Here is a 17,296-nt window from a genome sequence, read left to right as displayed (position 1 = left end):
GCGCCAGTGCACTCCAGCCTAGGAGACAAAGTGAGATTCTGTCTCAAAAAAAAATAAAAAGAGACTTGATGAGTTTTCCATTCACTTCTCCATTTCTTTAGGTTTGGTTTTTAAATTCAAACAGATTCCTCCTGAAGGAACCTGATTAATGGATAATCAAAATACATCCTACTGCTGCCTTCCCACTGGAGCACCCACCAACTAAGGAACTGCTGCTTCTGGAGCCCCTAATCTCTGTATCTCCAATTATTTTTCAAGCAGAAGCTGCTACCCCAAAAACGCTTCTCTATTCATGAGCTCACCAAGACCCACTGTTCATGAGCCTATGAGCTTTGCCAACCTAGCTTCCATCTTACTCTTCTGCATCAAGCTCCCTTCTACGGCAATAAAGGAAAATAAGGAACATAATGTGGAGGTTGCTCTCACAGTCACAACAGGGTCCAAAAGTTGTATTCCTAAATGTACTTTTGGCTGGGCGCGGTGGCTCATGCCTGTAATCCCAGCACTTTGGGAAGCTGAGGCAGGTGGATCACGAGGTCAAAAGATCGAGACCATCCTGGCCAACATGGTGAAACCACGTCTCTACTAACAATACAAAAAAAATTAGCTGGGCGTGGTGGTGCCCACCTGTAGTCCCAGCTACTTGGGAGGCTGAGGCAGGAGAATTGCTTGAACCCAGGAGGCAGAGGTTGCAGTGAGCCGAGATCGCACCACTGCACTCCAGCCTGGCGACAGAGCGAGACTCCGTCATAAAAAAAAAAAAAAAAAAAAAAAAAAAAATTTGCATTTTCTTACCCCCTAACCAATTAGAACTCTAAAGAAATTTCTCCACTAAATAATTATAAAATGTCATGCTTTACTAAGCAGTACTACTTTTGTCAGCTTCTCTGGAAATCATCTAGTATAATGGAAACTCTTTAAGGGCAGAGAATTTTGTCTATGTATCTTCATCTCCAGCATATACTGTAGTTCATCATTTCTGAGTTGCTATCAATTATAAGATGTATTCCAGATAAGCAAAATCATGGAAAACAAATAGGCATCCTATCATCAGTGAAATATGATAACAGTAACTAGCACATAATAGGTGCTTAATGCTTACTGAATTGAATTATATTTTTTTTTAAAGTTTCTTTGATAAACTATTTTGAGGCCCAAGCAATCTACTTACAGATGAATCTATTGGGAGAGGGGGTGGTGGCAAAGGACTATAGCTTGAGGGTTGCCTGTATTTCCAATAGCCAATTTGAAAAGAATGAAGTACTCCAGAGTGGTACATTTTTAAATCTAGGTGTATGACTATTTCTCTTCTCTTTCTCCTTACCTCATCAATTAGTTTCCTGGCATTTGCAATAGTGTAATCACCAGCAAATAATATCACTAAGCATGATTCATCGCTGCTCTTCTGTCTCTGACCCCGGGATATTGGAACAATGCTTCTATTGGCTTCTGTGGAAACACGAACAGCTTTGAGCTCTTCAGTAGTAGGTATAGGAACATAGTCCTGAACCACAGCATCTTCTGGAAGAAGGCTCCAGTTGAGTTCTCCTGACACAGGTGTAAAGTCATGAATGTTACTCCATGTATTGTTGAAGATACTTAGCCCTGCATCTTTGAACTGGAAAGCTAATTCAGGATAGTACCATTGAAAACATCCAAACTTGATATTTGAGGAAGACTCAATGATGGGTTGAGTGGCACAACACAAAAAGACTTCCAGCTTTCTACAATCTCGCACACGAAATTGTTGGCAGGCTAATGTGCACTTGCAATCTCTGCAATTCCGGAAAAACACGCTGCCTTTCACAGGTCCCAGAAAAATTATGCAGTTAGTACAGTCATCAATGGTAACTGTAGCAGAGTGATCAAAAATATAGATGTTACAGTTCTCACAGTCTTGAATGAGAAACTGTTGTCCTGCTACTGTCCCAGGTAAGCGACCTACTGTTTCATCCTTCAGTCCACTGAACATGTAGTCTTTTGGATCAACCTGCAGGAACAAAACACAGACCTTGAGTATTATTAACATTATTCAACAAATATCAACTAAAGGCCTATTGGCTGCCAGGCACAGTTCTTAGTGCTGAAATATAAATTCTTAATCTCAATGACTTTGAAACACAATAAGAAAATGAACAGGACAAATTGTTTCTCTCAATAATAATATAAAACCTATGATCTTAGTCAATATACATACCTCCCAGAAGACAGATCCCCTCTCTTTGCTATTAAATTGTGTTCTGGGCATGCAAAGCTAAAGGGTAGCCTCTGTGACACTATGGTTTGAGTTTTCCCATGACTTAACCCAAGTGACACCTACATCATCATTGCTACTGTCAATATTGTCAGTAGGCTTTTAGCCTATTTGGAATTTATACAAGTAAAAAATGTACTAAGCTTTGTAGAGTACCAGGGTCAAAAATATATTTTTAAATGATTGTTTTAAAAAAAGAGGCTATGAAAAATTCAACTCATATCCTATGTATCTAATGATCTTAACCATGACCTTGCTATTTCAGCTTTCTGATACTTTTTCTTTTTTGATGCTTCATTTTTAAAACTTCTACTTTCTAAAAAATTCTGAGGCTGGGTGCAGTGGCTCTTGCTTTTAATCGCAGCACTTTGGGAGGCCGAGGTGGGAGGATCAGATGAGACCAGGAGTTTGAGACCAGCCTGGCCGACATGGCAAAACCCCGTCTCTATTAAAAATACAAAAATTACCCAGGCATGGTGGCGCATGTCTGTAATCCCAGCTACTCGGGAAGCTGAGGCACAAGAATAGCTTGAGCCTCGGAGGTGGAGGTTGCAGTGAGCCAAGATCGCACCACTGCACTCCAGCCTGGGGGACAGAGTGAGACTCTGTCTCGAAAAATAATAATAATAATAAAATAAAATTCTGAAATTGGGAATGTACCCAGACTGAAATATATTTCTCTATCCTTTTTCAAATCAATGTATGGTCTCAGTTTCTAAACCCCAACTAATTTCTGCAATATGCTACAGAAAACAGAAGAACCTGAAGACACAAGAATCACAATATGTAAATACAAGCAAATTTGATTCAAGCATTTATTAAGCTACAACGCAATTTTTCAAATTTGGCCATTTGTATTCTTAGATCTTCCAAACTATAGCTCGCTCCTTCCTTCGCTCCTTCCTTCGCTCCTTCCTTCCTTCCTTCCTTCCTTCCTCCCTCCCTCCCTTCCTCTCTTCCCTCCCTTCCTTCACTCCCTCCTTTCTCTCTCTCTCTTTCTTTCTTTCGAGACAGAGTCTCGCTCTGTCGCCCAGGCTGGAATGCAATGGCGCAATCTCGGCTCACTGCAAGCTCCACCTCCTGGGTTCAGGCCATTCGCCGCCTCAGCCTCCTGAGTAGCTGGGACCACAGGTGCCCACCACCACGCCCCGCTAATTTTGTTTTTGTATTTTGTATTTTTTTTTTTTTTCTGAGACGGAGTCTCGCCCTGTTGCCCAGGCTGGAGTGCAGTGGCATGAACTCGGCTTTCTCCTGTCTCAGCCTCCTGAGTAGCTGGGACTACCACAGGCACCTGCCACCATGCCCGGCTAATTTTTTGTATTTTTTAGTAGAGATGGGGTTTCGCCGTGTTACCCAGGATGGTCTCAATCTCCTGACCTCGTGATCTGCTCGCTTCAGCCTCCCAAAATGCTGGGATTACAGGTGTGAGCCACCGCGCCTGGCCCCTGTTTTTGTAATTTTAGTAGAGATGGGGTTTCACCATGTTAGCCAGGATGGTCTCGATCTCTTGGCCTTGTGATCCACCTGCCTCGGCCTCCCAAAGTGCTGGGATTACAGGCGTGAGCCACCGTGCCTGGCCTTTTTCTTTTTTTTTTTTTGAGATGGAGTTTCACTCTTGTCACCCAGGCTGGAGTGCAATGGCACGATCTTGGCTCACTGCAACCTCCACCTCCTGGGTTCAAGCGATTCTCCTGCCTCAGCCTCCTGAGTAGCTGGGATTACAGGCATGTGCAACCATGCCCAGCTAATTTTGTATTTTTAGTGGAGATGGGGTTTCACCATGTTAGCCAGGCTGGTCTTAAACTCCTGACCTTGGATGATCCGCCTGCCTTGGCCTCCCAAAGTGCTGGGATTACAGGTGTGAGTCACTGAGCTCGGCCCACATAATCTTTTAAACAGTATGCCTGGAAAATGTCACATTAATTTTTTTTATTTTAACTGACCTATCAAAATATGGTCACTAAAAGCCTATTTTTGTTTCTTCCATGTGACTTTCTTATCTACTTCAACTGTTTTAACTGTTTGTGACTATATAAACTTCATGCAAAACTATTCATGCACCATAGGTTCCCATATATGCAATATGTAAAAATTTGATTTATAAAGCAAAATTTAATCATCTTAATGATTAGCAAATGAGCTTAAATTGACTTAGTAATTGCACAATAGATATTGTACTTAGCCAGTTTTACATGCTGTACTAGGAGGAATACTGGTTTGCAGTATGAGGCAACAAAAGAAGTACTCGTTTTCCAGTCCCAATTTTGTCCCCTATAAGTGACCTGATCTTGAAAAAGTCACCATAACTTTCTGGATGTTCAGTCACTCTACCAATATTTGAATACCCAGTATGAGCCAGACATTGTTTTAGGCACTAAAATGAATAGGACCAGCTCTTTCCATAAAAGAAGTAAACATTCATCTAAACTAAACTAAAAACAACTTGACCATGTAATGAGAGATGCTGAGAATATTTTGGAGGGGACAGAGAACGGATATCTGGGGCGGGGAAGAGAAGTGGGGTGGAAGTTCTGCAAAATGTGAGAATGGATAAGCTAGAGCTCGTTAGGTAAAAGGGGTAGGAATAAAGGACCCTCCCTTCCCATGCCAGGCAAAAGTAACAGAAGGAACAAAGTAAAATTCTTCAGGGAGTGGGAGGAAAACTGAAAGTAGTTTGGTGTTACACATGCTATCAGAATGCTAGAAGATGAAGCTACAGAGGTAGGCAGAAACCGTATTATATAAAGCTTAGAAGTTATCCACAGACAAGAGGGAACCACAGAAAGATTTAAATAAGCAAAATTTACATGTCAGGATAATTACTCTGATGAGATAAGGACACGTGCAACATGGATTGATCGGAGAGACTATTGTAGTCATACAAAAAGGGCTGGAACCAGAGCTGTAATTAGTAGGGAAGAAGAAGATGGGATGAATTTGAGAAATACTGAGGAAAGAGAATCAGCAGACTGGTAATTCAATGGCTGTAGGAGGTAAGGCAGAAGGATGAATCACACAGGAAAGGCCATGTGAGGACATAGCAAGAAGGCAGCTGTCTGTAAGCCAGGAAGAGAGCCCTCACCAGACACTGAATCTGCTGGCACCTTGATCTTGGACTTCCCAGGCTCCAGAGCTGTGAGAAATAAACTTCTGTTATTTAAGCCACCAGTCTGTGGTATTTTGTTATGGCAGCCTGTTTTAGTCTGCTCAGACTGCAAAAGCCAACCTCTTGCTATGTCATCACCAGACCTGTCCTCTGTGCGAAGGAGAGGGAGGGAGCAAGTGCAAGCTAACTGAATCTTCTTATAAGGACACTAATCCTATCAGATAAGCACTCTACCTTTATGACCTCACTTAACCTTAATTACTTCCTTAGAGGTCCCATCTCCAAATACAGCCATGTGTAGGGGGGTAGGGCTTCAACATATGAATTTGACAAACATTCAGTCCATAACAGCTGCCAATGCTGAGGAGTTAAATGTAATTTACTATCCTAAGTATTTTCTCCAGACACTCCAGTTTTCCTAGCTCATAGGGAGAAATTAATCTGATAGCTAAAGATTTTATAGATAAATAGTTCTGTAGTATAAAATTATTTGGATTGTCAGCACAGTCGTCCAAGGAAAAATTTAAGATTTATCTGGCTGTACTTTCTCAACAATTCCTGAAAGTTTTTCAAAACAAAAAGTAATAGGAGCTAGACACAGTGGCTCACATCTGTAATCCCAGTTACTTGAGAGCAGGCCAGTGGCCTAGTGAGACTAGGAGTTTGAGACTGGCCTGGGAGACACAGTGACACCCCCCGAGCTCTAAAAAAGTTTTTTAAAACTTAGCAGATTATTTGAAGTGAGTTGGTGGAAGGGGGGTAAAACAAACAAACAAACAAACAAAAACCCTTAGCTGGGCATGGTGGTGTGCACCTGTAGTCCTAGCTACTCAGAAGGCTGAGGCAGGAGGACTGCTTGTGCCTGGGAGTTCAAGGCTGCAGTGAGCCATGATCATGCCACTGCACTCCAGCCTGGGTGACAAAGCAAGACCCTGACACTTAAAAAAAAAAAAAAAGTAATAATAAACAACTGAAACTGAAATCCTTCGTAATTTTGCAGGTTACTAGTTCTGAAATAAAGTGTCTAGAATCACAAACATGGAAAGGTCATGTTTTAAATTATTTTTTCCTAAGAGCCATTTATGAAGTGAGTTTAGTTTAGACTGTATTTTTTTTTTCTGACACAGGGTCTCACTCTGTTGCCCACGTTGGAGTGCAGTGGCACACTCACAGCTCACTGCAGCCTCGACCTCCACCATTCAAGCAATCCTCCCCGCCTCAGTCTCCTGAGTAGCTGGGACTACAAGCGCACACCACCATGCACAACTAATTTTTGTATTTTCTGTAGAGATGGGGTTTCACCATGTTGTCCAGGCTGGTCTCGAACTCCTGGACTCAAGCAATCCACCCACCTCAGCCACCCACCTCAGGCGTGGTGGTGGGTGCCTGTAATCTCAGCTACTTGGGAGGCTGAGGCAGAAGAATCACTTGAACCCAGGAGGCAGAGGTTGCAGTGAGCCGAGATCGTGCCACTGCATTGCGGTGTGGAAGACAAGAGCCAAATTCTGTCTCAAAAAAAAAAAAAAAAATCAAAGAAAAATTTCAAGAGTTGTAATTCATCTGATATCAATTTAATGTCCTACAGCTATTAAACCAAGTTAAGCATTATTTTCCTAACAGAAAACAAAAATGAACATCTTATTATCTTACTAAGCAGCAATACAAATTTTTCATTAAAATTCATCTCCACAGTTAAATTTCCATAATGATAATGTGAGATAAAATAATGGGATTGTTAATTCCAATGAAAATCCAGTCTGAATAGAAGTAAAAAGATTCAGGAGTATAAGAAGCACTATATATGTACCAGGCACCATACTAAGTGCTCTATAATCATTCACTCAATCCATAAAAACCCCTATAAGGGTTGTGTACTATAATTATCTCTGTTTTATACTTGAGAAAATTGAGGCACACAGAGACTACATAACTTGTCCAAGGACACACTGTGAGTCCATATATATATATGTATATACACATATGAGTCCATATATATGTATATACACATATATATGCGTGTATATATATACACACATATACATACACATATATACACACATACATATATATAGTGTGATCGATATAGATATATATATGTAAAGAGAGATATGCCTGTTTATGAACTCTCTATTCCATTGATTTGTGCATCTAGTAAGCAATTGTTTTGTATATGTATGTATGTATATATATACACACATATGGTGTATGTTTATATATATATACACACATATATACATATATATATATATAGTGCAGTGAGCCGAGATCGCGCCACTGTACTCCAGCCTGGCAACAGAGCAAGACTCCGTCTCAGAAAAAGAAAAAAAATTCCTAGATGTGAAACCAAAAACACAATCCACAAAAGAAAAAGTGAGTGGAAATTGGATTTTTACTCAAATTGAAAATGTTTGCTCTTCAAAAGACACTCTTAAGAGAAGGCAAGTCATTAACTGGGAAAAAAGTATTTGCAAAACATACATATAACAGGGGACTTGTATCTAGGATATATAAAGAGCTCTGAAAAACTCAATAATAAGAAAACAAATAACCCGATAAAAAATGGGCAAATGATTTGAATAAACATTTTACCAAAGATATATGGATGGCAAATAAGTACATGAAAAATGCTCAACATTTAGGGAAATACAAGTCATTAGGGAAATGCAAGTTAAACTACAATGAAACATCACTACACACCTATTAGAATGGCTAAACATTTTTTTTTAAGCTAGGTGAGGTGCAGTAGCTCACAGCTGTAATGCCAGCACTTTGGGAGGCCAAGGTGGGACGATCGCTTGAAGCCAGGAGTTTCAGACCAGCCTGAGCAACACAGCGAGACCTTGTCTCTACAAAAAATAAAAATATTAGCCGAGTGTGGTGGCAGACACATGTAGTGTAGTCCTAGCTACTTGGGAGGCTGAAGTGGGAAGACTGCTGGAGCCCAGGCAGTCCAGGCTGCAGTGAGCCATGATCATGCCACTGTACTCCAACCTGGGAGACTGAGCAGACCCTGTCTCTTAAAAACAAATTAACCTGACAATACCAAGCAAGTGATGTGAGGATGCAGAGCAACTGTATCTCTCATATACTGCTGGTAGGCAAAATGGCATAGCCACTTTGAAAAATAGTTTGGCAGTTTCTTTTTTAAATTTTTAATTATTATTATTTTTAATAGAGACAGGGTCTTGCTCTGTTGCCCACACTGGAGTGCAGTGGTGCAATCAGAGCTCACTGCAGTTTCAAACTCCTGGGCTCAAGCAATCCTCCTGTCTCAGCCTCCCAAGTAGCTGGGACTACAGGCACATGCCACTCTGCCTGGCTATGTTTATCCATTTTGTAGAGGTGGGGGTCTCACTATGTTGCCCAGGCTGGTCTTGAACTCCTGGCCTCAAGCGATCCTTCCGCCTTCACCTCCCAAAGTGCTGCGATTACAGGTGTGAGCCACTGACCTGGCAGTTTTTTGTAAAGTTTAATAAACAATTTCCATATGATCAGCAATCCCACTCATGGGTATTTACCCAAGTGAAATGAAAACTTATGTTCACTCAAAAACCTGTACACAAATATTTATGGTAGCTTTATTCATAATTACCAAAATTGGAAACAACCCAAATGTCCTTTAACTGATGAATGGATAAACAAACTGTGATATATCCATACAACAGAATACCATTCAGCAATTAAAAAGGAACTCCTGGCTGGGTGTGGTGGCTCATGCCTGTAATTCCAGCACTTTGGGAGGCCAAGGTGGGTGGATCACCTGAGCTCAGGAGTGCAAGACCAGCCTGGGCAACGTGTTGAAACTCCATCTCTACCAAAAAGATACAAAAAATTAGCTGAGTATGGTGGCACTCGCCTGTTGTCTCCACTACTTGGGAGGCTGAGATGGGCGATCACTTGAGCCCCGGAGGCTGAGGCTGCAGTGCGCCGAGATTGTGCCACTGCATTCCAGCCTGGGTGGCACAATGAGACCCCATCTCAAAAAAAAAAAAAAAAAAAAAAAAAGGAACTCTTGATACATACAACAACATGGATAAATCTTAAATGCATTATGGTTAAGTGAAAGAAGCCAGACTCAAAAGGTTACGTATTGTATGATTCCATGCATATGACATTTTCAAAAAGACAAAACTATAGGGATAGAAAACTTATCAGGAGCTGGGAGTGGGGCTGACTACAAAGGAGCAAACTGACTACACAAAGGAAGAACTTTTGGGGCCGATGGAACCATTTTATATCTTGATTGGTGATAGCTCCACAACTATATTTATTTGTCAAAACTCATAGAACCATACACTTAACAAGGGTAAATTTTACTGTATATAAATTACACTTCAATTAAAACAAATACTTAAAATTTAAACATTGGTAAGTCAGCTGATAGCTATGTAGCTGAGAGGTTATTTCACAAATGAAAACATTAGTGCCACACAATTATAGAACTAATAGTGCTGAAATATAAATTCTTAATCTCAATGACTTTGAAACACAATAAGAAAATGAACAGGACAAATAGTTTCTCTCAATAATAATATAAAACTTATCATCTTAGTCAATATACACACCTCCCAGAAGACAGATCCACTATCTTTGCTATTAAATTGTGTTCTGGGCATGCAAAGCTAAAGGGTAGCCTCTGTGACACTATGGTTTGAGTTTTCCTGTGACTTAACCCAAGTGACACCTACATCATCATTGCTACTGTCAATATTGTCAGTAGGCTTTTAGCCTATTTGGAATTTATACAAGTAAAAAATGTACTAAGCTTTTATGAACAGACACTTCTCAAAAGAAGACATTTATGCAGCCAACAGATACAAGAAAAAATATTCATCATCACTGGCCATCAGAGAAATGCAAATCAAAACCACAATGAGATACCATCTCACACCAGTTAGAATGGCAATCATTAAAAAGTCAGGAAACAACAGGTGCTGGAGAGGAGGTGGAGAAATAGGAACACTTTTACACTGTTGGTGGGACCGTAAACTAGTTCAACCATTGTGGAAGACAGTGTGGCGATTCCTCAAGGATTTAGAACTAGAAATACTGTTTGACCCAGCCATCCCATTACTGGGTATATACCCAAAGGATTATAAATCATGCTGCTATAAAGACACATGCACACGTATGTTTATTGCGGCACTATTCACGATAGGAAAGACTTGGAACCAACCCAAATGTCCATCAATGATAGACTGGATTAAGAAAATGTGGCACATATACACCATGGAATACTATGCAGCCATAAAAAAGGTTGAGTTCATGTCCTTTGGAGGGACATGGATGAAGCTGGAAACCATCATTCTCAGCGAACTATAGCAAGGACAAAAAACCAAACACCGCATGTTCTCACTCATAGGTGGGAATTGAACAATGAGAACACTTGGACACAGGAAGGGGAACATCACACACCAGGGCCTGTCATGGGGTGGGGGGAGGGGGGAGGGATAGCATTAGGAGATATACCTAATGTAAATGACGAGTTAATGGGTGCAGCACACCAACATGGCACATGTATACATATGTAACAAACCTGCATGTTGTGCACATGTACCCTAGAACTTAAAGTATAATAAAAAAACAAAAAATAAATAAAAAATTTTTAAAAATGTACTAAGCTTTGTAGAGTACCAGGGTCAAAAATATATTTTTTAAATGATTGTTTTAATAAAAGGGGCTATGAAAAATTCAACTTATATCCTATGCATCTAATGATCATAACCACGACCTTGCTATTTCAGTTTTCTGATACCTTTTCTTTTTTGATGTTTCATTCTTAAAACTTCCACTTCTATAAAAAATTCTGAGGCTGGGTGCAGTGGCTCTTGCTTTTAATCCCAGCACTTTGGGAGGCCGAGGTGGGAGGATCAGATGAGACCAGCCTGGCCAACATGACAAAACCCCGTCTCTGTTAAAAATACAAAAATTACCCTGTATTTTGAGCTTATATACTATAAGCTCAAGACCTGTATCTTGAGCTTATATACTATAAGCTCAAGACCTGTATCTTGAGCTTATATACTATAAGCTCAAGACCAGTATCTTGAGCTTATATACTATCGATGATTCGAGAAACTGAAGTACTACATTTATATTAGCTTACCATTTTGTGAAATATATAACAACAAAATAGAATTATGAAATTTTAGGACTGAAAAGATTCCCCATATCATCTAATCTAATCTGAATCTATTTTTACATCCTATCACATTCCCTTTGTTCATCCAGATTTGCCTGAATGTTTCTAGCAATGCTTACCTCCCCTCATGAGCTGCTCAAAGACTTCAAGAACTGGAAGGGATCTTAGGAAACTGAGGGCTAAAAGCTAAATTACTTTACCAGTGAGGTATAGTTAGGTGCAGAATACAAATTAAAATTCCAGCCCCATATACTTTTCACTCTCTATGCTTTTTACCTTTATCAAAATTTTATATGGGTGAAGAAACTGAACACTCACACATTGCTGGTGGAAATATAAATGGTGCAGGCACTCTAAAAAACAGTTTAGCAGTTCCTCAAAAAGTTAAACATAGGACGGTCGCGGTGGCTCACGCCTGTAATCCCAGCACTTTGGGAGGCCAAGGCAGGCAGATCATGCAGTCAGGAGATCGAGACCATCCTGGCTAACATGGTGAAACCCCGTCTCTACTAAAAATACAAAAAATTAGCCAGGCGCGGCGGCGGGCGCCTGTAATCCCAGCTGCTGGGGAGGTTGAGGCAGGAGAATGGCGTGAACCCGGGAGGCGGAGCTTGCAGTGAGCTGAGATCACACCACTGCACTCCAGCCTGTGCAACAGAGCGAGACTCCGTCTCAAGGAAAAAAAAAAAAAAAAAAAAGTTAAACATAGAGTTACCATATGACCCAGCAATTCCAAACCTACATGTGTACACAAGAGAAATGAAAACATGTCCAGACAAAAACTTGTATATAAATGTTCACAGCACCATTATCCATAATAGACAAAAAGTAGAAACAACCCAAATGTCCATCAGCTGATGAATAGATAAATAAAATGTGGTATATCCATACAATAGAATAAAGTCTTGATACATGTTACGATATGGACAAACTTCAAAAACATGCTAAGTGAAAGATGCCAGTCACAAAAGTCTAAATATTGTGGCTCCAATGAAGTGAAATGTCCAAAATAGGAACACTTATAGAGACAGAAAATAAGTTTGTGGTTTCCAGGGGCTTGGGGAGACGAGAATGGGGAATGACTACTAATGGGTACAGGGTTTCTTTTTCCAGGGATGAAAATGTTCTAAAATTAGACCATGGTGATAAGCCTGTGAACTTACTAAAAAAATACTAAACTATATACTTTATTTTTAAACTACATTTATTTTAAATTTTTATGGATATATAATAATAGTAGTATGCATTTATGGGATACATGTGATATTTTCATACAAGCATACAACGATGTAATGATCAAATATGGGTAGCTGGGATATCCATTACCTCAAACATTTATCATATCTTTGTGTTGGGAACATTCTACATTTTCTCTTCTAGCTATTTTGAAATATACAATAAATTATTATCAACAATAGTTGGCTGTGGTGGGTAGTGGGGAGGAGAGGATGAAGAGTGGTTGGTTAATGAGTACAAAAACACAGTTAGACGGCTAGGCACAGTGGTTCATGCCTGTAATCCCAGCACTTTGAGAGGTCGAGGCAGACAGATTGCCTGCGGCCAGGAGTTTCGAGACCAGCCTGGCCAACATGGTGAAACCCCATCTCTACTAAAAAATACAAAAACTAGCTGGGTGTGGTGGCACGTGCCTGTAATCCCAACTGCTTGGGAGGCTGAGGCGAGAGAATCCCTTGAATCCAGGAGGCGGAGATTGCAGTGAGCAAAGATCATACCACTGCATTTCAGCCTGGGCAACAGAGCGAGACTCCATCTCAAAAATATATATACAGTTAGACAGAATGAATTATATACTTTAAATGGGTGAATTGTATGGCATATGAATTATATCTCTAAAAAGCTATTTTTAAAATTAATAAACAAAGAACTAGTTAAATCCTTTAAACAACTTTATATAGAGGATTTAAAACCTACTCGCAAATTCTTTGACACTCCTCCCATTAAGAGGTCACCTCCTCTTGGAACTGGGTGGGCATTTGTGACTGCCTCAGCATTACTCCTGCCACATCCAAATTAAGTCTAATTAAGTGACTTAAGAATTCACTTAAGAAGCTAGTTAGAAAAAACCGGGCAGCTTCTGCCAGTCTCTCTTAGGATGCTTGCCCTTGGAACCCTGCCATCACACTGTAAGGAAGCCAGGGATACATGCAGAGGCCCCAGCTGAGCTCCCAGCCCAAAACCAGCATCAACTTGCCAGCCAGCTATGTGGTCAAGCCATCTTGAAAGGTGTCACGGTTGATGCCACATTGAGCAGAGTCAACCCTGCTTAACCTTATGCAAATTAAAGAGTTGTGAACAAAATATCTGCCATTATTTTAAACCATTAAGTTTTAGGGTGGTTTGGTACACAGCAATGGGTAACTAGAATACTTTTCATACTTAAAAGAAGGCTAAAAACAGTATCTAGCCTCCTCCTACTTAGTGCAGACACTTCTTTCTAGCAGATTACCACCCTAACTGTCTGACGATTTTGACTAGCAGGGAGATCAGGTCCTCAACAAAGCCACCCCTTCCACTGATGACCAGTCCTGGGAATTATGATCTGCCTTATGTTAAAACCAGTTCTGTCACGCCCAACCTCTGGTTTAAGTTCTTTCCTCAGAGATGACCATTACTGTCTAAACCTCTTCTTCAGGACAGGCCTTTACCTTATTAAACAGTAGAGAAATCTTTAGCATTGTCCTACTATATAGCTGAGGAACCTGAAGTGCACAAATTGGCTGCTTTACCCAAAGTTATACAATAGATACCTGAAGTTCTGGTATAAGATTTTTGTTTAGTATTATTTCTATTGAATATGAGACAAATATAACAGACACAACATGTGTTGTCCTTACTCAAATCACAATTTTCACACTTAAGCCATAATTGTTTAGAGTTAATCCTCATTTCCATTATCTAGGAGGAAGAGTATGGGCATGAATAACTGGAAGATGAAAACTACTTTTCCGTATCACTCTTCCTCACCTCATGTGTACTTAAATGTTTCCTGTTTTAACTCCAGAAAGCCAGTAAACTCTTTCAGGGCAGGGATAAGTCTTATAATTTTGAGACTTACTTGGTGTTTGAGTACATATATACTGAATAATTTGCCTACCTATGGGTGGCAGCATACAGATAAGGATAAAAACATTTCTTTTGAAATAATTTAAACACAAGTCTTACAATCCAAAAATATTTCTCATCACATCAGTGTAAGAATTGTAATCTTTTTTCTTTTTCAAAGTCAGTAGCAATAGAAAATGAGCTTCTTACACTGTTGACTACAGTGTGTCAGTTGCTATGACAATGCTTAGTCCCCAGACATTCCTTCTAATTGAGACAATTTCTCCCAGCTTCAGTCCCCTAAGACTGACCCAATTACACAACTCAAACCCCAAAACCCAAGGGGTGCCCTTCAATAAAGATACTCTGGGCTGGGAGCGGTGGCTCACGCCTGTAATCCCAGCACTTTGGGAGGCTGAGGCAGGTGGATCACCTGGGGTCAGGAGTTCAAGACTAGCCTGGCCAACAAGGTGAAACCCTGTCTCTACTAAAAATATACAAAAATTAGCCAGGCGTCATGGTGCGCACCTGTAATTCCAGCTACTCGGGAGGCTGAGGCTGGAGAATCACTTGAACCCAGGTGGTGGAGGTTGCAGTGAGCCGAGATCGCGCCACTGCATTCCAGCCTGGGCGATGACAGAGCCAGACTCCGTCTCAAAAAGAAAACATCAAAAATAGATACTCTGATTACACAACCTAAGGAAAAATGTAAATACCCTTTTCCAAGTTGCAAGGAAATTTTTCAGGCAACCCATTTTGTTTTTACATGTAAAAGTCTTACAAGTTGAATGGTAATTGTCTGATATAACTTTAAAACTGTATATGCTATAATCCATAACCACATTCCAGAAGCCTAAACTTTTAATATAAATCATTTCTATTAATATGCATGTATCATATCTCATTTATGTTCTCTGGGCTGTATTTGCAATCTGTTCCTTTTAAGGTACAACTGAAATCTTCTAGGAGCAAGCAAGGCCATGCTCAGTAAATGTATCATTGGACTAATACAGAACATTTGCACACCAGCCCAAATTAACCTCATGGGAGGCAAGGAACTAGTAAAAAATATTTTATTTATTTATTTTTTTTTGGAAACAGGGTCTCACTCTGTTGCCCAAGCCGGAGGGCAGTGGCCCGATCTTGGCTCACTGCAGCCTCTAAGTCTCAGGCTCAGGTGATCCTCCCACCTCAGCCTACTGAGTAGCTGGGACTACAGGTGTGCACCACCATGCCCCACTAATTTTTGTATTTTTAGTAGGAATGAGGTTTCGCCATATTGCCCAGGCTGGTCTGGAACTCCTGGGCTCAAGAGAGCCACCAGCCTTGGCCTCCCGAAGTCCTGGGATTACAGGCATGAGTCACCATGCCTGGCCCCAGAAAAAAATATTTTAAATTGTATAAAATTTAACAAGCTATCATAAATGAGGCACCTTAGAAAGAATTCCTAGTAATTCCAAAAGAAAAAAAATCTAAAAAGAAAAAGCTGTTGGGAAATGTGGTATCTGCATTGTCTCAAAATGTAAGCTGGTAATTCTCTTCAACAGTCCAAAAGATTTTAAAACTGGGGTTTTTTTCAGAGTGCTCATTTGGTTAGAAATTCTCATTTTGATTGGCTGAGTTGATCAAGATTTTATTATACACACACTCAGAAGCATGAGCTTATTTTATATATCCAATAACATCTCTTACATCTCTACAACTACAGAACTTAGTAGTGTTCTCAAAAAAAAAGGTTCTCTGTAAGCTCAAAACAGTTTCTACAATTGAAAGTTTATTACACACTCATTTGTGGGGAAAACGCTTAGATGTTGGTGTCCAATATTATATTTCTCAATGCATTTACTTAGCCAATGGGCAAAAGAAGAAAAAAAATCACAGGACACACACACTTATCTAAAAGAAGGATTAACATGAGAAATCCTAACTAACCTGAATATTATGTTAATAAACATTAACTGTAAAACAATTTATTGTGAAACGATGAGTCATAGGGAGCCAAGACTACTATAAATAAAAAATAAAGGCATTTTATTTAGTTTAGATTTAGACTGAGTTCAAAAGAAAAAAACTAAAATAAAAATGAAATACACAACTTTCTCTATGGCAGACAATTCAAGCTAAAAGAACATTGTTAGAAAGCCAAAGGCTGAGGAAAATGATATCTTTTAAAAACCGCCCATCAAATAACTTTAAATGGCAGGTGCAATCTTCTTGTGAAATAGAAAGCATAGTACTTTCTTCCCCTACATTATAAAATGCTACTATCGAGTATGACTAACAGAGAATAAAGGTACTATGTGACCCAAGAAGGGTGTGTATGAGAAGTAGGGGCAGAAAGACGGGGCTGAGAAAAGCTGCAAAAAGCTTTCAATTTCTTAACTCTGACTCTTAGAGACCAGAGCTTACCTGAATACATTCTGCTAGGGATTGGAAATCATGCAGAAAGGTATGTGATTCCAAAACGTTAATACATTTATTATAAAGTAATCTTGGGTAAAGATATGTTGCCTTAAGCAAGGAGTTAACTGTTCATAATACCCATTTGAAAAATCTCTCATTTTGTTTGGGAGAAATAATTGATAAGTCCATCAAAGTAGTTTAGCAAGCACAAATGGAGAACTATGTAGAAAGAGGAACTATTATGAAATGTATCACCGAGTGTGTTTTGTGTAAGACTAATGGAGGTTTTCAAAGTTTGTTGGTTTCTGGCTATATACAAAAATAAAAA

General features: G+C 39.8%; 1 protein-coding gene across 1 annotated transcript in view; it reads right to left on the bottom strand.

Moving 5' to 3' along the window:
- RP2 (RP2 activator of ARL3 GTPase) overlaps positions 1-17,296 on the bottom strand; it is a 44,921-nt gene that overhangs the window by 26,488 nt on the left and 1,137 nt on the right. Inside the window, exon 2 of the mRNA XM_002831564.4 lies at positions 1,325-1,990. Within this exon, the coding sequence (XP_002831610.2) occupies positions 1,325-1,990 (666 nt within the window). The remainder of the gene's footprint in view (positions 1-1,324; positions 1,991-17,296) is intronic.

The sequence above is a fragment of the Pongo abelii genome, chromosome X (assembly GCF_028885655.2).
Source record: "Pongo abelii isolate AG06213 chromosome X, NHGRI_mPonAbe1-v2.0_pri, whole genome shotgun sequence".
Lineage (NCBI taxonomy): Eukaryota > Metazoa > Chordata > Mammalia > Primates > Hominidae > Pongo > Pongo abelii.
This window is presented reverse-complemented; position numbering and strand designations above follow the sequence as displayed.